This window comes from Oncorhynchus nerka, linkage group LG14 (assembly GCF_034236695.1).
Source record: "Oncorhynchus nerka isolate Pitt River linkage group LG14, Oner_Uvic_2.0, whole genome shotgun sequence".
Classification (NCBI taxonomy): Eukaryota; Metazoa; Chordata; class Actinopteri; order Salmoniformes; family Salmonidae; genus Oncorhynchus; species Oncorhynchus nerka.
Genome location: NC_088409.1, coordinates 36,331,415 through 36,356,196, shown reverse-complemented (window position 1 = coordinate 36,356,196; position 24,782 = coordinate 36,331,415). Strand labels below are relative to the sequence as shown.

The 24,782-nt window shown below is 47.4% G+C and overlaps 1 protein-coding gene across 2 annotated transcripts in view; it reads right to left on the bottom strand.

The window, feature by feature from the left end:
* The window catches only part of LOC115140949 (nectin-2-like), a 73,226-nt gene that overhangs the window by 23,294 nt on the left and 25,150 nt on the right, over positions 1 to 24,782 (bottom strand). The window contains exons 2-7 of one of the 2 annotated variants that reach the window (XM_065028030.1): positions 15,024 to 15,133; positions 14,064 to 14,433; positions 11,516 to 11,824; positions 11,240 to 11,357; positions 10,776 to 10,924; positions 164 to 4,173 (exon numbers count right to left, since the gene is read on the bottom strand). In XM_065028030.1, coding sequence (XP_064884102.1) covers positions 3,587 to 4,173; positions 10,776 to 10,924; positions 11,240 to 11,357; positions 11,516 to 11,824; positions 14,064 to 14,433; positions 15,024 to 15,133 — 1,643 coding nt within the window. In that variant the 3' untranslated portion in view covers positions 164 to 3,586. Of the gene's footprint in view, positions 1 to 163; positions 4,174 to 10,775; positions 10,925 to 11,239; positions 11,358 to 11,515; positions 11,825 to 14,063; positions 14,434 to 15,023; positions 15,134 to 24,782 lie in introns of those variants that run through there. The other variant, XM_065028031.1, reaches the window with a different exon arrangement.

The following is a 24,782-nucleotide window of genomic DNA, read 5'->3' as shown; positions in this document are numbered from 1 at the left end:
TAGTACAAGCAGAGGTCAAGAGAAGTAGACTCCCAGAAAGCATTTACTTTAAAAAAATAAAAATAAAATGTTGTAAAAGATTGGCCAATTGGGTATTCATTTTATGAAAGCTTTAAAAACACAGCCCTCACAGAGAGAGTAACAGTAACAGATGATTCAGATGATTCTCAGAACACATGTTACTTAACTCCCTGACAGTGGGCAAGAGGAATGTGTGTGTGGCTCTCCCAGTCTCTGGAGAACAGAAGGGTCTGTGAATGTTCTGACAGAGTTCCAACCACTAAGTGTTTGTGTACGTTTGGGGAAGTGTCTTTCCTACTAGTTCTCTGTGTGTGTGTGTGTGTGTGAGAGAGAGAGATCAGGCTGCAGGGGACAGTGTACAGTAATGTCTCCTCTAACTCCCAATGCTAAGAGACAGAGGGGCAAGAAATGGACATTCGGGTTACACACCGTGGCACTGACAGATGTCCCAAAGCCTCTGTGCCACACACACACAGCGCTGACTCAGAAACCACACACAGCGCTGACTCAGAAACCACACACAGCGCTGACTCAGAAACCACACACAGCGCTGACTCAGAAACCACACACAGCGCTGCCTATGTAGGAGCTAGCCTATCTGATAAATAGTATGCGTGTTTATGGGTGAAGGGGCAGGTATCTTAAGTATGTTGATTGAGTTTAGTGAACCTGCCAATCCAGTTATTTCAGTTATCATCTTGGCTGAAAAACTAAAATGTTTACATTTTTCAACTATTGTCCTTGAGATGAACTAGATTCACAAGTATTTAATAACTGAAGATGTGCATCCTATACCTTTTCATTGAAGGGTTGTCTATTCAAGCAGTTACATTCAGAGTACAGTATTATTGGCTCTGACTGAACTTTGACCTTGGACAAACCAGGAAGTGAGTTCCACATGACACCATTGACTATACAGCAGTTATTTACACTCTGATCAATATCCACATTTTTTCACAGGAGTTCGACAAGAAGAATAAAGAGCCGTACATATATAGTATACAGATACCTCACACCAAAATATACATACAACTTTCTCCCTTCCCTCCCTCTTCACAGCACAAACTGAAGGACATTATCAATATTTCTCCAAAGTCACACTTGATCACCTTCATACAAATATAACTAGTGGGCATATCCTGTTTTGGTGTTACATACAAGTGCAGACTGGAGATACGCGTTTCTTAGTGGTCATGATAAGTATTTCACTACAGGCCTCTACGCTGACCTTTTCTAGGAGCACGTGTGTTGCTAAGTTGAAACATGTAGGCGCACACAAAGAAATTTAGGAGCACAGTGAAAAATATTTGAGGTAATAAAGCTAGAATTCTAAAATTGTCTAGGCGCACCGGTGCACCAAAATAAAAGTTACATGTCGCAAAGCAAAATACTTAGGCGCATATGAAGTAAAACGGCTGCACTGTAGAGCCCTGCTCCCTGCATGTGTACTGTATCTATAATGTTTATGTAAGCCAGAGTTTTGGCCTATACTGAGGACTGACAGACTTAGGCTATAGTGTTATCAAGTGCTGATGGTTAGGCGAGTCGCAGTGGGTCCAGTATCTATCCCTTCCTCCCAGTCTCCCCCCTCTCCGTTCCAGTCTCTCCCCCACACAACGGTCAACCTCCACCACAACAGTTAACGTCATCCTGGAACACTACTACACGTTGCTCTCTCACCAGAGTGTGTGTGCGTTTCTCTGTGACCCCATGACCTCTGGCTGGCCGTGACCCAGAAACAGACCCAGGCTTAAATGGGCCAATCAGGTGCCTCGCCTGGTCAGGGCAGCCAAGGAAACCCCACTGATTAACCAGGGAACACGATGAATCACAGGGGAGTCATGAGATAGGATTTGTGAAGGGGCTGATTCAGTGGGGATTCAGATCTGGGCTATTGAGGGTAGGAAAGTAAGGCTCTTCAGGAAGACAGCTGGTCATAGCCTTCCAGTGCTCATCTGTTTGCCTCTAGTGATGTATAATAGTTGTACATGGTGATATTGGCTTGAACAGCCCTCGACTGTCTTGTTAGAAAGACAAATTAGTCACTAAACTATCAGGCTCCGGTCTGAATCATGAAGGATTATACCCAGACCTCTGCTAGTCAATGTAGGTCCTATAACAGGTCATTCACCCCCCTGTGTATGCACAGAATCAATCAATTCATTTGACTTCATTTGTATCTTAAATATGCAAATATGCCATCATGTATTTGGATTTCTATATAACCTGACTAATCAACCTATGAAAGCTGAGATGTACAGTGAGCAGGGCATGACTCCACCATGGCTTTCTGAGTCAGGTCTGGCAGGAGGAAGGGGGTACAGTAAGTGGGGTGTTTGACACGGAGTATTTCATGCCTCCCTACCTCTGCTCTCCCTGTATCCCTGTGTAAATCACCCACACACACAGGGTAGAGAGAGGTGATGGAGAAAGACTGGGGGAGGAGAGAAAATGTCCACGTCATAACATCCAAGCGGTGGTAATTTGGTGTGCGTGTGGGCTAAGCTGAGCGGTGACTTCATGGCTCATTAGCAATCAAACTCTTCGTGTCAGGAACACCACAAGAAGAGAGGGATCAAAAAGAGGAGAGGGAGAACAGCCCTGCTGTTTCAGAGCCTTTCCTTGTTCTCCCTTTATCAATTCATCCTAACCCCTCTCTCCCAGTCTCTCCAGAGATGAGAACAGCTGTACAGTTCCCTCTATCAATCCCTCTGTCAATTCCCATTTCATGCACTCTTCATCTAGATGATCTACCTCCTTCAGTAAGTTGTTAATCATTTCAGAATGTCCCAAACTAAATTCTGCACATACTTCCAGTTGATGGCACAATAGCAGAGAGAATGAGGAGGCCTACTGCAACATACAGACACGAGAGAGAGTCTGACATTCTACTTAACCACAACTACATCGACCACTTCCGCTGTCAACCTTCCCCTTCCTCAGTACTGTCACATACAGCAGAAACAAGGCTACTGTGGCCGGAACAAACGTTGTCCCACAGGAGAGAGACGAGAATAGCAGGGAGCAGGTATCATCATGACACCCCTTACATTGCTACTGTGCGTTTAGTGGAGATAAGAGTGAATATTTTAGTGAGGAGTTTCTAACGTGAGAACAGGTGCATGGAGATGCCATTTTACCCACAAGTCCCTACCGCAATGTGTCTCTCTGGAGGCTTCAATCTCCAAGGTCCCTAAGCTAAGGAAAGGAGGAACACAACAGACAGAGCAGCAATGTGAGGAAGATAGTTTCAGGATTTCTTTCATTTGTTTTGGTAGATAGATCCCAAGTGATCCACTTTTCATTTTGGGACCAGAGAAAAAGATTTGTATTATCAATACACCAGTCCTCCATCTTGTTTCTGTACATTGCCTCCCTCAGCCACTTCATCTTGCTCTCTCTATGGGCTGCATTGTTGGTCGTCGTTAATATATTTCAAATGATCCAACAGAGGAGAACCCAACACCACCGACTCCTCTAGAAGGAGGACATGTTCATTCATCTTTTCCTTCTTCCATCCTGCTTTCCCTTCTTCCTCCTCCTCCTCTTCCTCTGCCCGTTCTCTCTACACGTACACGGCAGTCCGTGAGATGACCGACCCGTCGCGCTGAGACTCCATGTCGTCGTCAAGGTAACCACCCATGATTCCGTCCTGGTCATGTGTTGGGCGGAGCTGCAGGATGGGCCCGCCCCTTCCAAAGTGGTCGTAACTCTCCTCGTCATCCTCCAGTTGGTCAAACTTTCTCCGCTCTGCCTCGTCCAGCTCGCCGCTCAGCAGGATGTCCTGCGCCGTGGCAACCCCCCCCTCACCATGCCTCCCCAGGTGTAGCGGCACGTGGTGATTGGCCTTTTCAGTCAGGCCATCATGGGCGGAGCCCTCCTTGTAGACGTAGATGGGGCTGTTGTTGCCGCCCGCCCCGTTGCCCCCGGCGCCAGCACCCGTCCCGTTCTTGCTCCCCTTCTTGCCGCCACCGAAGACGCGCGACTTTATGTCGTAGGAGCTGTGGTTTGGGTTGCCGCGGTAACCCTGCTGTTGCCGGCGGCTTCGGGTGACCAGGACGGCAATAAGGGCGGCAACAAGGAGAAGGGCCAGAAGGGAGCCAATCACAGCACCTGCCACCACGCCTGCGTTGGAGGGGACCACAGAGGGTTCTGTAGGAGGGGAGGGAGGGAAGGGAGAGAGAGAAGAGGATGAGACAGATTGAGAAAGAAAGTAGATGGAGAGGGAAAGAAGGGGGAAACAAAGAGAAGACAAGAAGAGGGGTTGGATGATGTCAGCAGTCTGCACTGTATTTCGCGTGATGTGTTTTTGCATGTGGGAGTGTGTGTGCTGAGGCTCTAACAGCAGTGTTGAACGTCACTAGAATGTCCTACTCTCCCTCTGAGCTGCTCGTCCCCATTCCCTCACAAACGCCCTAATAACGTCAGAGCAACATTTCAACAAGGTCTCTGCAACATCAAGGCAACATGCCAATGACGTCTTCTCCTAAACAGTGTGAGGGCAGTGTGCAGGTTCTCTTTAGTCTCAGCCCCCTCACCCACAAAATAGCAGAACGACTAAGCAAAAACAAAAAGACCTCTGGAGTCCATGCAGGAGGATGATAAATGGAGGGAGGGATGCAGCCAGGGATGAAGGAGAAGAGGATGCGGGTGGTGGTGACTGACAGAGCGAGACAGCAGAATGACAACTCCTGCTTCAAGCTACCAGAATGTAGAACAGGACAGTCCGTCTGCCCTCTCTCTCCTAGCTACTGAACACCCAATTGAGCTCCGTTGAATAAGCCCCGGACGGTGTGCGCTTTCCCTCAGTTTGGTCATATTGCAAGGCTCATGACTCCAGACACATCGGCTGGTGAGATTGATAGTTATTTGCTACCACTCTACCTCTCTTCTCAGCCATCTCTCCCATTCTTCATCTACTACACCTTCCTTTCCTCCCTCCCTCTCGTCCCACACACCAACCCCTCAGCCCTCACTCTCTCCACACACTGCTCACTTCTACACGAGCAGCGCGCGCACCCCCCATCCCCCACAGTCGCTAAACCTTTCCATTGACACATGACAGTGAGACATGGTCCTCCAATCCCTCCCATAATAAAAACACAGGAACTGTACCTGGAGGTGCTTAAGGATGGAGTAGGTACAAGTATCCCCTAAACACTGATACAGGGTCAGGGGCCACATTCATCAAGATCGTCTCAGAGTTCGAGTGCTGATCTAAGATCAGTCCCCCCTTGTCCATGTAATCTAAATCATTATAAGGCAAAACAGATCCTTGATCAGCAGTGAGATGTTTTATTAATACAGGTCCTGATATATTCTAATCCTCCCAATGGTTAAAGGTTGATTAATGTGGTACTAGATATGTGGTTAGGCGCAAAAAAGTTGGTGTCTGGGTGGTAGCACAGGAAGCTACAGCGCTAGAGCAGAGGACACTAGAGCAGAGAGCGCTGGAGCAGAGAGCGCTTGAGCAGAGGACGCTAGAGCGCTAGAGCAGAGGACGCTAGAGCGCTAGAGCAGAGGACGCTAGAGCGCAAGAGCAGAGGACGCTAGAGCGCTAGAGCAGAGGACAGCAGGTTTCACAGTGTCCCAAGGTTTCACTAAACAGCTTCCTGTAAAGGAATACTTCCTCTCCCACGGTGTTTGGCCTTTTAAACAGCATGAGACAAGCTCTCACCAGCACGATCACACACACACCTTATGTTTTACTATCCTTGTGGGGACACAAAATGGATTTCAATTCAAAATCCTATTTTCCCTAACCCCTAAGTTTAAAATAGCTTTTGTCCTTGTGAGGATGTGGGAAATCTCCCCACGAGAGAGAATTTTCCTTACACACACACACACAGGGGAGACGCTTCTCCCAGTCAAGCAGTAAACACACTGAGCACAACGCCTTGGGAAGAACGGTACAAAATCCTCTCAATGAAAAATGCACACATATCACCCTCGCTCTCACTGACGCAACGCAGTTTCTCTGGACACCCCGCAAGGTCAGCCCCAAATATAATCAAATGCCAGGGAGCCACTCACATAGTATAGACAACTAATCACTGTCCATAATGCTGAAATGGTCTATGCAGCTGCCTATCAAAGCGATGATAGGTTACATGCCCTGGCACCACAGAAAGCCTATAGCTTTACTTAATGGAAGGGCTATATTAGTATTTATTGAAGGCCTATATTTGGTGGTCATTTTCTCATGTTAAACCTAACATTTCACGATGCTATACACGTTGTCGTAGGGCGTCCATTTAGACTGCTGTCTGGCAACAAGAATGTAATTACTTGTTCGGTAATTAAAAGTTGGCAATTCAAACATTGCATACGGTAAAATACATTTTCAATACAACAGCAGACTAATCAGCAACCAATTGATGTATTCATTTGATATACAACTGTCCTGTATATCCTACCTGAACCTGCATGACATGAGCCATTCCTCGCGCTCTCTCCCAGCTTGGATAGAAAGTTGTTTTGAGTAAAACCACTTTATTAATGCCAATCTCATTTTTTCTATGTAGAGGCCTGTAGTAGCTACAGTATGCGGCTGCGTCGGCTTGCATTTTTGTGTGCAAACGTTCTCACCACGGCCCGTAGGTCCAGGTTACAGACTCCACTGTTTTCTATACTGAGTATTGACAATCCAGACAGTTTTTTGTGAGACATTGTGCATTATATGTCCATTGCGCTGCACACAATTTAAACTTAGTCTTGAATGGTGCATAGAAAGATATACCAGAGATAAGGGACTGTTAATATTGCAACCACACAACTTAAACGTCGGTTCACCAGAATGAACAAAATCACACAACACGCTTTTTTTGTTTGAGCCCTCAAGGACTTTTGTCCGCTCAAGATACATTTGTTTGCATCTGCCAATTTATTGTCTGTCCAGTATCCAGACGACCTGTCCCAGAGCTTCCTATTCAGGTCATCTCTTTACATAACCTGTTGAGTCCGGCAATTAAGGAGAATGCGAGAGGCTAAAATAAAGATGCTTCAAATCTAGCAGTTCTGCAACACCACTACCTTCTGCCCAGTTCCCCTCGTCTTGCTACTGCAAATCAAGCTGTTTATAACCATCCCTGTAACTGTCGCTTCTGTGGAGAAATCGTTTTCTAAACTAAAACTCATAAAGACCTACTTAAGAAGCATTAGGCTCTCGATCCGACAAACGTTTTTTAACTCCTGAGTAAGCGCCACTCACTGCACTGGCGCCGTCGTAGCCTTGACAACAGCATTTGTTCACCGATATCCCCTTACACTTTCAATCAGTTCATTTATTTCCCAAGGCCCGAGGCACTTTGGTCAGTCACATTCTTGAAGGCCAAGAAACAAATGCTTAGCTTCCTAGTACATTAAAAAGATTCTTAATGACTTTTTAGAGGGTTACTGTCACAACTATCTATGTCAGACAGGCGCATGGGCCCCCAGAGCTCGTTGGCGCCCAGGGCTGTCCGGCCAAAAAGAAAGAAACAACCCCAGAAAGTACACTATGCATCGCTCAAGCACAAAAACCACTGGCTGAGGAAAATGATGCTTTTTATAGATCGCATCATGCACGACCATAAGCTCCAAGTAACCGCAAGTAATGAGAGAGATGGGGCGGAAATAAAGCCTGCTGCCGCCCGCCTCCTAAAGACATGCAGCAGCCCCCCCAACGCACACACACACACACCACTCAGTGGTGCATGGGTATATATTACATCACATCATGGGAGAAGACTGATTGGTTGGTTTCTTCACAGAGATAGAGATGGTGAGTTAGCAGCAGTACTGAATGTGACTTATTGAATGGTCTGGATCAGACCATTGATTAATGTCTTACTGATGGGTGGACATTAGATCTGTTGCTCTTCTCTGTACGCACAGCCAGAGACAGACCTGGAGGAAAAAGGAACGAAGGAGATGCATCCTTCCACTACAGGGGAATAGGGGAAACAGGAAGGATGCAGGTTAACTCATTAAGAGGGGCTGATTTTGACGGGATACCATTGCAGGGGAATAGGGGAAACAGAAAGGAAAAAGGTTTGTCTGAACGGGTGGGGAAGGATTTTGATGTGACACCAGTGCATGTGAATATTGGAGAAAGTGCGTTAGCTAACTGCGGCGGAGCAGGTTCCAGTGCAGGGTCAGGGGAGCTAAGCAGTGATTAAGAGAGCAGGTATTTAAGAGAAGGAGAGACCAGCTCAGCAGGATGAGAGAGAGAGAGATAGGGTAAAGGGGGATGAGAGAGCAGTATGAGAGAAAGGAAGGAAGATGAGAGAGAGAATGGGATGAGAGGGGGGAGTGGAGAGAGGAAGAATTAGAGAGACAGGTGAGAGGGAGATAGAGGGGAAATGGAGACTGCCTCAGTGCTGTGGGCTGGTATTTGAGAGAGGGAGGGGGGGGGGGGGGGGGTCTCAGAGAGGGCTAACGGCATGTCTCTCCACTGAGCACAGATCAGTACAGTGCTGTAGGAGCCTGATAGAGGCCAGTTATAGAGGACCGGACCAGGGGCAGGGACACAGACAGACAAAGGAGACAGGTGCCAGGTCAGCTCGTAGCCCTGTGCAGGGATCTCTGCGTCAGTTGTCACACAGCTGGGGGCAGGACAGGAGGAGCAGTAGGACAGGAGCCTGCTCTAGTCTGGTCACAGCCACGGCCCCTCTCAGCCCTGGTTGGACACATCTCCAATGCATTAGCACTCCATCTGTATTCACACTACCTCTCTCTCCGTCTCAGTCTTTCTCTGTGTGGGCCAGTTCATTCAACCCCCTTTTTACTGTCTTACTCACTGAGGGGGAATGACAGGAGAAAAGAAGAGAGGAGGGAGATGACAGGACAAGGGAGGGGAGTAGAGCTGACATGGTAAAAATCTGTTGTTCTGCCCCTGGGCAAGGCAGTTAACCCACTGTTCCCAGGGACCGATGACGTGGATGTGGATTAAGGCAGACCTCCGCACCTCTCTGATTCAGAAGGGGTGGGTTAAATGCGGAAGTCAAATTTCAGTTGAATGCATTCAGTTGTACAACTGACTAGGCATCCACCTTTCCCTATAGCATGAGAGAGTAGATTAATGGGGAGGGAGGAAGAGGGAAAGAATTTAGGGGTGATGGACCAGAGGAGAGAGAGGGAGGGAGGACAGAAGAGAAGGAGTTAAGAAGGAGAAGCAGCCAGGAGCTAAAGCAGCAGAGGCCGACTGATCCGCTCAGAGAGGATAGAGAGAGACTACACACTCACAGCACTGTCAGCCTGCTCGCTAGCGCACACACACTAATCAGAGAGAGAAATGGAGGGGGTGATAGTGGTAGAGAAGAAGCAGTGCCATAGATTCCCATAGGGGTTTTAAATGGCATCAGCATCCTGTTCCCTTCTCACCTCCCTCTTTATTCTAAAAGCAGCCACTCTCTCTCTACCCTCTACCAACCCTTCCCCTTTCTCACTCTCTCCATCATTCAATCACCCCCTTTTCTCCCCTACTCCCTCCCCCCAGCCACCTGCCCTGTACCTGTACCCATACCCAGCCCTGTACCTGTACCCATACCCGCCCTGTACCCAGCCCTGTACCTGTACCCAGCCCTGTACCCAGCCCTGTACCTGTACCCAGCCCCTGTACCCGTACCCAGCCCTGTACCCGTACCCAGCCCTGTACCTGTACCCATACCCGTACCCAGCCCTGTACCCATACCCGTACCCAGCCCTGTACCCATACCCGTACCCAGCCCTGTACCCGTACCCAGCCCTGTACCCATACCCAGCCCTGTACCCATACCCGTACCCAGCCCTGTACCTGTACCCATACCTGTACCTGCCCTGTACCTGTACCCAGCCCTGTACCCATACCCAGCCATGTACCCATACCCAGCCCTGTACCCATACCCAGCCCTGTACCCATACCCAGCCCTGTACCCATACCCAGCCCTGTAAAACGTCCATTATGTTCCAGAGATGCTAGTGGCTCATCAGAGAGAACACATTAGTACCATGAGAAGGTGAGGAACGGAGCGGAGGAGGTGAGGGACGGAGAGAGGAGGTGAGGGACGGAGAGAGGTGGTGGTAGAGGAGTGGTGGCTTTTAAAACATTCACTTGTGAATTGCCCTTTTGATCCATTTGTCCTGCATTCCCATGTGGCAGCACAAAATGATGTATTTTTTTATAAGAGAGCAAGATGGAACTCGGAGGGGATAGATGGACGGAGTGATATTTATTTAAATAGGCGCGGTCGACCAAACATATTTTTCAAGTGGTGTAGTGGTTGTCTAGTCACAGTACACAACAAGGAGATAGCAAGTCGGAGTTTCAGTCCAGTCCTACGCAAACCATACCCTCAAATAAACCCTGCCAGTGTGTGGAGACCTGAAACGGTCTCTGATGATGATTCAATCCATTCTACCAGTAGATGAACAGACGAGTAGAGCTCAAACATCACAGCTAGGATCCATAGGTATGAACAGAAGGAGAGGATTGCATGCAAACAAGGAGGGATGGGTGATAAAGTTTCAAAGGGTAGAGGATGGATAGATGGAAAACCCAAACGGAGGAATAGAGGCCCAGTAAACTGCCCCCCAACCACTAACCCCAGGGACAGAGCATGCTGCTCTCCCTGACTACAGGCAAGCATCACCACACCCTCTGTGTGTGTGTGTGTGTGTGTCCCAGTATGCCTGCATGTGTAGTAAGTGTGTTTTCAGGTGTGTGTCCAGGTGTGTTTGTAGCATAGCACGCAGATGTGTATGATTACAGTCATTTCAGGTGTGTGTGGACTCACCTCGGACCATAACAGTGACCTGGTCTTTGCCGGTGCCCAAGCGGTTCTTGACCTCGCAGACGAAGGTTGTGTTGGCCTGCTCATCCACCTTCAGCACGGTCAGCACGTTTTCTTTTACCTGCACTGTGTCTGGCATCTGACCGGACATACTGGGGGAAGAGGAGAGGAGGAGAGGGTGGAAAACATAAGTACTGGAACCTGGCCCAGATCTCCCTACTTCCAACTGACCTTTTCATACAACTGAATTGTTTTTGTTGGCTTATTGTTTCTACTGGGGTTAAACTCCACTATGGAAAGTTACACCATTTCTCCATAATCAAGGTAAGAGGCCAGTGGCTGTCGAGTTCATCATTATTATCATAATACTATCTGTGGTTTATAGTGGCCTGTGGATATAGTGATAATTAAAGAAGGAGAGAAAGAGACCAGGATACAGACTGACAAAGACACAGACAGACACTCACGTTTTCCATGTGATGGTGGTAGGAATGGGGTTGGCAGTAGCCTGACAGGTCAGAGCCACGTTGGTCCGACCCATGTACCAGTTATTATCATAGCCCACGATGGTCACCTGTGGGGGGTCTGAGAGAGAGAGGTTAATTAGTGGAACTTCCTACAGAGAGAAAATAATTATATTCGGATGCATATTCATGACAACATTAAAAAGGTCTGAGAATACGCTCTGCATGAGTAAGTGTGTGTGTGATGCATGTGTGCACCAGTGTGTGCAGTGGCCTTACATTCGATGGCCAGTTTCATCAGGAAGCTCTCAGGCTTGGCCTGGGTTCGATGGGACACCAAACAGCTGATGTCTTTGCCGTTGTCTGCTGCTGTGGGAACCAGCATGTACTGGCTGGATACCGTCACGGTGTTGTCAGCGCCCGCCGTAGAGGCGGAGGTAGCGTTGCCGTTGACAGCTGTCACCCATGCGATCCGGGCAGCAGGGCGACCGTCGGCCGACTCACAGCGGGCCACAACAACTGGCTTGGCTCCCGCGGCGACAGTGGAGGCTATCACTGTTACCCCGGAGGCAGAGTTCCTGGGTTTGGCTGATGAAGGGAACAGAGAATAATTAATGAATACCAATATTGATAAACGACTAGACCGGCGAAAACAAGACGGACTAACTGTTTGTTCCCTCCCTCTCCATGGCTGTTGAATGTGAGTAGAGCAATCAGGACAAGAGCCGACACCAAGCATGACAAGCAGCCGGATCAATAAACGCCAGAGGAGAGAGAGGGGAGCTGCGCCCAGGTTAGAGCAATGATTCTAACGCATTAACAGAAACACAATTGATCTGACAATACTAGTTCTAATTAGAGGTCGACCGATTAATCGGAATGGCCGATTAATTAGGGCAGATTTCAAGTTTTCATAACAATCGAAAATCTATTTTTGGACGCCTATTTAGTTAGATTTTTTTACACCTTTATTTAACGAGACAAGTCAGTTAAGAACACATTCTTATTTTCAATGACGGTCTAGGAACGGTGGGTTAACTGCCTTGTTCAGGGTAGAACAACAGATATTTACCTTGTCAGGGATTCAATCTTGCAACCTTACGGTTAACTAGTCCAACGCTCTAACCACCTGCCTCACGAGGAGCCTGCCTGTTACGCGAATGCGTACCGCAGTAGGAAGCCACGGTAAGTTGCTAGCTAGCATAAAACTTAATCAATCATAATCACTAGTTATAACTACACATGGTTGATGATATTACTAGTTTGTCTAGCGTGTCCTGCGTTGCATATAATCGATGTGGTGCGCATACACGAAAAAGGACTGTCGTTGCTCCAACGTGTACCTAACCATAAACACCAATGCCTTTCTTAAAATCAATACACAGAAGTATATATTTTTAAACATGCATATTTAGCTAAAAGAAATCCAGGTTAGCAGGAAATATTAACCAGGTGAAATTGTGTCACTTCACTTGCGTTCATTGCACACAGAGTCAGGGTATATACAACAGTTTGTGCCGCCTGGCTCATTGCGAACTAATTTGGCAGAATTTTACATAACATTGAAGGTTGTGCAATGTAACAGCAATATTTACACTTAGGGATGCCACTTGTTCGATAAAATACGGTTACGTATTTCACTGAAAAAATAAATGATAGTTTCCGGATTTGACCAGATTAATGACCTACGGCTCGTATTTCTGTGTGTTATGTTATAATTAAGTCTATGATTTGATAGAGCAGTCTGACTGAGTGATGGTAGGCACCAGCAGGCTCGTAAGTATTCATTCAAACAGCACTTTCCTGCGTTTTACCAGCAGCTCTTCCCTGTGCTTCAAGCATTGCACTGCTTATGACTTCAAGCCTATCAACTCCCGAGATTAGGCTGGTGTAACCGATGTGAAATGGCTAGCTAGTTAGCGGGGTGCGCGCTAATAGTGTTTCAAACATCACTCGCTCTGAGACTTGGAGTGGTTGTTCCCCTTGCTCTGCATGGGTAACGCTGCTTCGAGGGTGGCTGTTGTCAATGTGTTCCTGGTTCGAGCCCAGGTAGGAGCGAGGAGAGGGACGGAAGCTATACTGTTACACTGGCAATAATAAAGTGCCTATAAGAACATCCAATAGTCAAAGGTATATTAAATAGAAATGGTAGAGAGAGAAATAGTCCAATAACTACAACCTAAAACTTCTTACCTGGGAATATTGAAGACTCATGTTAAAAGGAACCACCAGCTTTCATATGTTCTCATGTTCTGAGCAAGGAACTTAAATGTTAGCTTTCTTACATGGCACATATTGCACTTTTACTTTCTTCTCCAACACTTTGTTTTCGCATTATTTAAACCAAATTGGTTTATTATGTTTTATTATTTATTTGAGGCTAAATTTATTTTATTGATGTATTATATTAAGTTAAAATAAGTGTTCATTCAGTATTGTTGTAATTGTCATTATTACAAATAAATAAAAAAATTTAAATCAAAATTGTCCGATTAATCGGTATCGGCTTTTTTTTGGTCCTCCAATAAATCGGTATCGGCGTGGAAAAAAAATCATAATCGGTCGACCTCTACTTCTAATAGCAATCAAACTGCACGGGCAGGGTAGAGGTCGGAGGAGGCACGAGAGCACGTACACAGATACATAATAGAACATGGATACACACACACAGACTAAGGAAACAGAACACACACATACAGTCCTACCTAGCATGACGAGGGAGGTGACACCCTGTTCGTTGCCACTGGGGTAGGTGGCGTATTCACAGATACATAATAGAACATGGATACACGGACTAGGGAAACAGAACACACACATACAGTCCTACCTAGCATGACGAGGGAGGTGACACCCTGTTCGTTGCCGCTGGGGTAGGTGGCGTATTCACAGATACATAATAGAACATGGATACACAGACTAGGGAAACAGAACACACACACAGTCCTACCTAGCATGACGAGGGAGGTGACACCCTGTTCGTTGCCGCTGGGGTAGGTGGCGTATTCACAGATGTATTTTCCCTCGTCACTCATCTTGACGTCTGAGATCTGGATGGAGGGGTTGCTGAGGGAGGGGGGCTCCGTCGTGAAGCGGACCCGCCCCTTCAGGGGCGATGTGGGGAAACTTGCCCCAAATTTAGGGTGGTACACGGCGATGTTGAGCCTCTCGCCCTCCTTCGGCTCATAGATCCAGGACACCTGCGTAGTAGAGTCAAGTTCATTCATTCAAATATTACACAACCTGTCAGATGGAGAAAAGGGGTGAATAAATAACAGCGACTCCTACTCTTGTCTTTGTGAACATATATTACCATCTTTAATTGTATTTATTTAACCTTCATTTAACTAGGCAAGTCAGTTAAGAACAAATTCTTATTTACAATGACAGCCTACCAGGGAACAGTGGGTTATAACTGCCTTGTTCAGAGGCAGAACGACAGATTTTTATCTTGCCAGCTCGGGGATTCGATCCAGCAACCTTTCGGTTACTGGCCCAACGCTCTAAACACTAGACTACCTGCCGCCCCACTACAGTAGATAAAAGCTTTCAAATCAAATAGCATATCAGACAATCCATGTATAGTGCATGTAAACTTGGATGATCAAGTGTCTTAATAATAATGTAGAATGTTCTCTTGTTAATGGTCATGGATGTAAATTGTTATGACAGTAAAAGCTATGAGTCCAGACATTAGTTCCTGTATGTGTGTCTGATCATTTAGGACTTTCCTCTCATGTTGTAAAAACATATCCATTTGTCTACATATGAGTTCCTGTCTGACACTGACCTGTGTGAGCTGTATCCCTCCAGCGTCTGCGAAGGCACACCTCAGGTTGACCGCCTGGCTGGGGTAGGACATCACTTCCGGTTCCACCTTCACCTGCTGAGACAATGCCCCTGGGAGGAAGAGGAGAGAACGTTAGAGCACCTTCCTGTTTTACCCTTCCTGTTCTTTGTCAGAGGCCATGAAGGAGAGGTGAGTAGGAGAGGAAGCTTGTTGAGTCTATTGAGACCAGGCCCCAGCCTGCCTGATGAGGAGAGGAAGCTTGTTGGCACTATTGTGACCAGGCCCTAGTCTGTCCGATGACAGATTATAGTTCTGTGGAATCATCTGGTACACCATTAAGACTACCTACAGTAAGCAAGTAGGTCAATGCTCCAGGAGTGTGCTAGAGGGGTGTGTGTGCGGCCGATGAGTGGAGCGATGAGTGGAGGAAACAGGACATGTAGTGATGAGGAAAAAGCCCAGTCCGCTCCACACAGGTCATAAATCATTTGGATGGCTTATGCTTATCTAGAACCAGCTATTTACTCTGGGCTCACACACACACACACACTGTGTACAAGGATTGGTGTGTGTTTGTGTACATGTTTTCCTACATTATCAGGTCCACAGCATCCTGACAAGTCACCAGAGGGTGTCTTTCATGCATGTCTGCGTGAAAATGTAATTAACTGTATGAATGAGTGTGCATCGGTGTGTGTCTGATCTACCTATTCTACGTAAAGACAAAATTATCGGCTGCGACACACCTGTCAATGTTTACCAACATTTCAATCTCTCGCTCTCTGCGTGTATGTGTTCCCATATTATATAGCCACAGGCTTCTTAACATGATGCACACACCCACGTGATTGATACCGAAATCAATTTTAGCATCATAACTGGTTCTACTGGTTTGTTCATCCGCTCTGAGTGGAGAAACAGAAACTAGAGAAGAAGGTGGGGTGGAAAACACACCATCCCTATAGAGACACGAGTCAAAGGCCCGGACTGACGGTCTTCTCTGGTGGTGGTTATGAGCAATCCACACAGCCTACCTCTGCTACCATGGTCTTTAAACAGGAAGAGCGAGAGAGAGAAAAAAAGATAGCGAAAGAAAACAAGCAAGGCATTTCCTAGAATTACCCACCGACTCTCCCAGCACCAACCCAATGTCAGACTCAAACCACAAAATAACCCTTCTGCAACCACATAACCATAACCTCTTTACAACCACCTGGAGACTCTGCTGCCATGATCGAAGAGCCAGAAGCACTGGTATTCCCCTCATGAGGGGTGAAGGGTTCAGAATCTGAGTGTGTTCTAGCTGGATCCTGGTGCCTCTCCAGACCTTGAAGACCAGTGTGTATTGTGTCCTAGTGTAGGGGCCTACTGCTGTGTGATCTAGGTGTTTGTGAGGGATCAGGCAGCAGCCTGACTTCAACCCACCTGCAGGAGATAGACCAACTACAGATTAGCTCTGGGACCTGCTCGGCTCTAGTGAGGGAAGGAGGGAGGCATGGAGGGCTATTGAAACCAAGGATTGTCTCCACTGGGGAGTATTAATTGAGTCAACCTTGCACGCCACAGGTCATTACACAGACCTGTATTGATGTGTGCACGCGCACACACACACACACACTTTGTAATCCCAGGGAGGCAGGCAGGCAGGAAGTAATGCAGGCAGAAAGCCCAGAGGGACAGGGCTGAGGAAAGCCTGCCTGCTGTCAGTCACAGACAGAGCAATAAGAGGAAAACCAACCCAGTTTAACTCTCTCCAAGATGAGAGGGAGATGAGAGGAATGGTTTGAGACATCCAACCCCCCCAGGGATATAAAATATAACCCACCCCCTGAAATGACTAACCCCGCGGGGTTGTAGACTATCATTAGAACGACAAGGGTTGACTAGATTATTTATGATGTGTTGTGCTGTGTTGCTAAGGTAAGGATGCCTTAAACAGAAAACTAATATTAAAAGAGAACATATATAAAAGAGATCGAGAGAGAGGATTGAAGTCTGGAACCAACAAGACCCTGTACATCTTCTACCCCCCAGCAATAAGACCATTTTAGGCGTTTGTTTAATCAGCTTCTTGATATATCACACCAGGCAGGTGGATGGATTATCTTGGCAAAGGACAAAATGCTCACTAACAGGGATGTAAACAAATTTGGTAAAAATTCTGGGATCTTTTGTTTCAGCTCATGAAACATGGGACCAACACTTTACATGTTGCATTTATATTTTTGATCAGTGTAGTTAACCAATAGCTACCCGGAGTTACTGCATTGACCTTTTTTGCGTGAACTCTTGACTCATCACATACACTGCTGTTACTGTTTAGTCTATCCTGTTACCTAGTCCCCTTTTCTATTACTCATCACATACGCTGCTGTTACTGTTTAGTCTATCCTGTTACTGTTTAGTCTATCCTGTTACCTAGTCCCCTTTTCTATTACTCATCACATACGCTCCTGTTACTGTTTAGTCTATCCTGTTACTGTTTAGTCTATCCTGTTACTGTTTAGTCTATCCTGTTACCTAGTCCCCTTTTCGATTACATGTCTTTTCTCCCTCTCTGCATTGTTGGGAAGGGCCTGTTAGTAACAACTTCACTGTTAGTCTACACCTGTTCTTTATCGTGTGACAAATAACATTTGATTTGAGACTGTTGAATGGTAGAGAGAGAGGAGACGGTTGAAGGGTAGAGAAGAGAGGAGACGGTTGAAGGGTAGAGAAGAGAGGAGACGGTTGAAGGGTAGAGAAGAGAGGAAACGGTTGAAGGGTAGAGGAAACGGTTGAAGGGTAGAGGAAACGGTTGAAGGGTAGAGGAAACGGTTGAAGGGTAGAGAAACGAAGGGTAGAGGAAACGGTTGAAGGGTAGAGAAGAGAAGGGTAAAGAGGAAACGGTTGAAGGGTAGAGGAAACGGTTGAAGGGTAGAGGAAACGGTTGAAGGGTAGAGGAGACGGTTGAAGGGTAGAGGAGACGGTTGAAGGGTAGAGGAGACGGTTGAAGGGTAGAGGAGACGGTTGAAGGGTAGAGGAGACGGTTGAAGGGTAGAGGAGACGGTTGAAGGGTAGAGGAGACGGTTGAAGGGTAGAGGAGACACGGTTGAAGGGTAGAGGAGACGGTTGAAGGGTAGAGGAGACGGTTGAAGGGTAGAGGAGACGGTTGAAGGGTAGAGGAGACGGTTGAAGGGTAGAGGAGACGGTTGAAGGGTAGAGGAAACGGTTGAAGGGTAGAGGAAACGGTTGAAGGGTAGAGGAAACGGTTAGAGGAAACGGTTGAAGGGTAGAGGAGACGGTTGAAGGGTAGAGGAGACAGTTGAAGGGTAGAGGAGACAGTTGAAGGGTATAGGAGACAGTTGAAGGGTAGAGGAGACAGTTGAAGGGTAGAGGAGACAGTTGAAGGGTAGAGGAGACAGTTGAAGGGTAGAGGAGGTTGAAGGGTAGAGGAAACAGTTGAAGGGTAGAGGAAACAGTTGAAGGGTAGAGGAAACGGTTGAAGGGTAGAGGAAACAGTTAAAGGGTAGAGGAAACAAAGAGAAGGTTGGAGGGGAGGAGAGAGAGAGAGAACAGAAGCTGTGTCAGTCAGTGCTGCTCTACTTTACTGTGCTTCAGTTTACCGCCTAAAGGACGGGTGACACAACACGCACACCAATACAAACACGTACACAGATTCAGCATCTAAAAGTAGCACATCAATGTTCAAGTCGGCATCCTAAGTACTGTCACCAATCATTATGTCTCTCCCTCTCACACACCCTAAGAGCAGTGACACCCCTGCTAAATTAACCCCTTCCTCTCGGCGCTCTGCCTGACATTTACATATTTCCCACCATGCCTTTGATGGAGGGAAAACAGATCAGAAATGGAGGAGAGGTGTGCCAGGAGGATGGAAGGATGAGAGGAGGAGAGACAGCTAGGAGATGTCAAAGTGATGCAGGATGAGTGGACAGCAAGAGAGAGCAGGGGATGAAAAGCTGAAAGAGAGGGTGAGAGGAAGAGAGAGAGAGAGGGACTGACAAAGGGAGAGAGCGATGAGTGAAGGAAGGGACATGAGGGAGGAATGGATAGAACAGGGTATAAGGAATGGAGGGGGAGGGAAAGAGGGAGAAACCGGAGATACCTCGAGAGAAGGGGAAGCAATGAACAAGGTTGATGAGCGACAGAGAGAGAAAGAGAAGAGCGAGAGAGAGGACATAGACAGGGAAAGGGGAGAGAAATAAAGTAGGAGAGAGGTTTAGACAGGAAAAGTAGAGAATGAGAGCAAGAACAGGAGAGGGAATCAGTGCATGGAGAGAGGAATGACAGAAAGAAAGAGGAAAAGGGAGAGGGAGAGGTAAGGAGCAGTAAAGGAGAGCAAAGGTAGACTACACACACATGACCTTGAGAGAAAATGAGGACTGTCTCAGAATAGAGAGAGGGCAGAGAAACAGTGGGAGTATGACACACACAGACACCATTTGAACAGCCGTGGCTTTAAAGGGAACATACGCCAATTACCCTTTCCCTGCCTCCCTCCCTGCTTGTCCGCCTCCCTGCCCGCTTGTCTGCCTCCCTCCCTGCTTGTCCGCCTCCCTGCCCGCTTGTCCGCCTCCCTGCCCGCTTGTCCGCCTCCCTGCCCGCTTGTCCGCCTCCCTCCCTGCTTGTCCGCCTCCCTGCCCGCTTGTCTGCCCACCTCCCTCCCTGCCCGCCTCCCTCCCTCCCTGCTTGTCCGCCTCCCTGCCCGCCTCCCCTGCCCGCCTCCCTCCCCCTGCCCGCTTGTCCGCCTCCCTGCCCGCTTGTCCGCCTCCCTGCCCGCTTGTCTGCCCGCCTCCCTCCCTGCTTGTCTGCCTCCCTGCCCGCCTCCCTGCCTGCCTGCTTGTCCGCCTCCCTGCCCGCTTGTCTGCCCGCCTCCCTCCCTGCTTGTCTGCCTCCCTGCCCGCCTCCCTTCCTCCCCGATTGTCCGCCTCCCTCCCCGATTGTCCGCCTCCCTGCCCGATTGTCCGCCTCCCTGCCCGCCTCCCTGCCTGCTTGTCCGCCTCCCTGCCCGCCTCCCTCCCTGCTTGTCCCCTCCCTGCCCGCCTCCCTGCCCGCTTGTCCGCCTCCCTGCCCGCCCTCCCTGCCCGCCTCCCTCCCGCTGCCAGCCTCCCTCCCGCTTGTCTGCCTCCCTGCCCGCTTGTCTGCCCGCCTCCCTCCCTGCCTGCCTGCTTGTCCGCCTCCCCGCCCGCTTGTCCGCCTCCCCGTCCGCTTACCTCTCCTCCCCGTCCGCTTACCTCTCCTCCCCGTCCGCTTACCTCTCCTCCCCGTCCGCTTACCTCCCTGTTGGTCTGTCTACTTAACTCCCTCCATCCCTGCCTTCTGCTGACCTGAATCAGTGTGTGACTGAGTGAGGGAGTGAGGCTGATGGCTAATGGTTCTCTTGTCCTCTGTCTGATGGTCACTGTGATGCACAGTCCATCTCCAGCCCCAAAGAGGCCAGTTATTTACAGAGTAACACCACATCCCCAGTATTCACTAGACCATTTACTGGTCAAAACAAGCATTCAGCCTACTGTCTAATACCATGCAGGCTTAACCCTCAAACAGTATTCCCTGCTGTGTGTGATCTAGTCTCAAGTCCTGTTCAGTAGGGAGGAAACTGAAAACATTTGGAAATTGAGTGAAGCAGGGAGGTTCAGCCTGCATGTGTCCAATAAGAACAGACTAAACATTGTGCTGCGATGTATCCTACTGAGAATGGCCTTGTACATTAGCCCCTGTGCTACCCTGTTCTCTACAGAGCTCTGTGGTGGTCCATTTGTTCAATCATCCTGGACCTTGATTTATTTCATTACCTACATTAGCCCCTGTGCTACCCTGTTCTCTACAGAGCTCTGTGGTGGTCCATTTGTTCAATCATCCTGGACCTTGATTTATTTGATTACCTACATTAGCCCCTGTGCTACCCTGTTCTCTACAGAGCTCTGTGGTGGTCCATTTGTTCAATCATCCTGGACCTTGATTTATTTGATTACCTACATTAGCCCCTGTGCTACCCTGTTCTCTACAGAGCTCTGTGGTGGTCCATTTGTTCAATCACCCTGGACCTTGATTTATTTGATTACCTACATTAGCCCCTGTGCTACCCTGTTCTCTACAGAGCTCTGTGGTGGTCCATTTGTTCAATCATCCTGGACCTTGATTTATTTGATTACCTACATTAGCCCCTGTGCTACCCTGTTCTCTACAGAGCTCTGTGGTGGTCCATTTGTTCAATCATCCTGGACCTTGATTTATTTGATTACCTACATTAGCCCCTGTGCTACCCTGTTCTCTACAGAGCTCTGTGGTGGTCCATTTGTTCAATCATCCTGGACCTTGATTTATTTCATTACCTACATTAGCTGCTGCACTCCCTCTGGTATTCAACCAAACACATGTAGCCTTCTAGCTCCTCAGTGTGATCCTGTGGGCTGGCCAGTGGTTTGTCTCTGGGCTTGGAGCCAAATAACCTGCTTCTCCGCAAGTACTCTGGTGCCATTGTGTCACTGACATCCGTCCCAGATTGCACCCTATTCCCGATATAGTGTGCATTTAAAGCCCTGCAGGCCATGGTCAAAAATAGTGCACTACATTGGGAATAGGGTACTATTTGGGACAAACGCCTGTGACTGGGCTAATAAAGTAGTCTAATAAGTAGTTGCTGCTGTAGGCTGTGTGATGGCGAGGGAGAACATACATTAGCCTTTGTGCCTTCTGGTCTAGGAGAATAACAGCCTTGATACAGGCTACAGTGGTAGAATCTACAGTAACTGTGTATAATGGTGGGCATTTGCCCTCTAAACTACACACTCTTCTCTCAAAGTAACAGCAGAATTGGGCTGCTGTGTAGTCTGTACAGTATCTCTACTTGAAGTGAAGCCTCATCGTGGGGTGTAAAAAAACATGCTTTGCACTTTAGACAAGCTGTACACCTGTATTGTAGACAATAAGTCATCACTTTATTCAGACAATTAAACATCCACAGAGACATTGATATTTCAAAAAGAGGAAACATGTCCACACACAGTTTGTTATGCAGGGAGCAGTGTTGCGTAGCAAGGCTTACATGTTGACCAGACAAGACTGAGCCAGCGTAGCAAAATGTACACATACATGTTATTCAATCAATCATCGTAGCCAGGCGCTAAAATAGAACTTGGTTCTATTTGTGACACTTGACATACTGCAAGTCCCGCCTCTCCCATCTTTTCATTGGTTTTTAGGAAATATACAAATGTGAGTGATTGAAAGACGAACTGAGGTCCACACTCCAGTCCAGTCGGCGTTTGACAAGCTTACAACAGGAGAGGAATCTGAGAGAAGGTGAAACATGGCACATCCTCTCATTGACCTTCTCTCAGCCCACTACATCACTAGATAATCAATACACAGGAAGAAAACATTTAGATACACTAGAACAATAGGCTGTGCCTCAAATGACACCCTATTTCACATGTAGTGCACTATATGGCTAAAGGGGCGCTGGTCAGTAGTGCGTGCACTATAGTGCATTCGGAAACTATTCAGAGCTCTTCACTAATTCCACATTTTGGTACGTTACAGCCTTATTCTGAAATGGATTATTTTTTAATTTATTTTTTAAATCTAAATATTAAACCCCATAATGACAAAGCAAAAACAGGTTTCGAATTTTTTGCAAAGTTAATAAAAAATCAACTGAAATAAGTATTCACATCTTTTGCTTTGAGACTTGAGATAGATGCTTCTTGTTTCCATTGATCATCCTTGAGATGTTTCTACAACTTGATTGGAGTCCACCTGTGGAAAATTGAATTGATTGGAAATGATTTGGAAAGGCACACTCATGTCTATAAGGCTCCACAGTTAACAGTGCATGTCACAGTAAAAACCAAGCCATGAGGTCGATGGAATTGTCCGTAGAGCTCTGAGACAGATCTGGGGAAGGGTACCAACAAAAAAACATTTCTGCAGCATTGAAGGTCCCTAAGAACACAGTGGCCTCCATCATTCTCAAATGGAAGAAGTTTGGAACCACCAAGACTCTTCCTAGAGCTGGCCGCCCGGCCAAACTGAGAAATCGGGGAGAAGGGTGTTGGTCAGAGAGGTGATCAAGACGGTGGATAAATATTCAGTCATATATAGACTATTCAGAGACTAATCCGGTAGTGAGGTTGCATGGGTTCTAAGCCAGGTGAAAGAGTCTCTCTCTCAGGGTAAAGTGACTAGGCAACAGGATAGATAATACACAGTAGCAGCAGCTTAAGTGGTGTGTGTGTGGGGCATCATGTTGTGTATGTGGGCATGTGTGTTCCCCCTGTCTGTTTGCATACCAAAGCTGGTTTGCTTACATGCTTTGTATTAGAGTTTGATCTGTAGGGAATATGTTAATATTTCCGCAAAAAAGTAAAGTTTGTTACTTAAATTACACAAAAACTCAAATGAAAACTAGTTCATTTAAATAGTTAGTATGCCTCCAACTGAAATGCCTTCCAGCAAGATCTGACAGGGGCCTCCAGTCCCTTTTACTACAGGGACCCCAGCAGGATCTGACAGGGGCCTCCAGTTCTTTTTACTATGGGGACCCCAGAAGGAAATTAGACTAAATGGATTACATGCTGTATCCCTGTGGATTTCCACCCTTCCCTCCTCCCTCTCTCCCTGTCCCTCCATCCATCTCTCCCTCTATCCCCTCCTTCTCACCAGTTGTGCACATACCAGAGAGCAGAAGGTCAATTCTGGTCCAATGAGTTTGTTTGGATGGAGTGATCGTTGTAGGAGCAGACTTTGAATAAGGCTCCACCCCAAATGACACCCTATTCCCTAAATACAGTAGGGTACTACTTTTGACCATGGCCCATAGGGCATGCATCATATGACTGAGCGCAGCCATACAGTAGCTGAATTTAGTTTCAACAGTAGTACAATAAATGTCCAGAGTAGCATAGTCTCCTGACAAGGGGTATACCTACTAACATACAGTACTCAACTTTGACATGGTTTTGTACCATTCTGTACAGTACACACTACATCATTTAAGGAGGTGCAGGCAAAGCAAAAGCCCAGTACTGAACTAAACAACAAAAAACATTTGCATAGAAACATGCCCATTCAACTCAAGCGGGCGCATACACACCCAAGCGGACACACGGCGAGGCCCAGGCAGGCACTCGTCTCTACAGGCTGAATTATTCATTTCCTGGTGAAAAGGAGCACAGCGCTCTCCTCTTCTCATACCTCCATTATTGATAAAGAGAAACATTTACACTGGGGGGGTGTAAGATAGAGTGAGCAATATAAAGAAAGAGGTTGGGGTTGTGACTCCAGAGAGACTACAGGAGGATGGACATGTGGTTGTGTTGTGGGCTTTTGTCTGGTTGTTGGCCTGTTCATGGTTGTTTACAGAGAACACTGCTCTCCTCAGCCAAATATACTGCTGCTACTGCATGACTCAGTCCCTCTGCTGTTATACTGCTACAGTCTCTACGGATGCGTGGGCCCGGGTCAAACGTAGTGCACTATAAAGGGAATAGGGTGGCATTTGGGACACAAGCTTACTGCTACAGTACAGTCCACCTCTCCTCTACTCTGGAACTGTCTGGCCATGACAGCTTTGTTCTAGCTCCACTTTATTTCAGTCCAGGTCCTCCCTCTGTCGCACGCTTTATCCTTCTAGCTTTGGTCTATCCTTGTTCATCTGGTTCTGGCCTAGTCTTCGCACTCCACCTCATTCCAACCAATACCTCCCCAGGGAGATCCTAGCTAACACAAACCAGACCTCAGATCAGTGTCAGG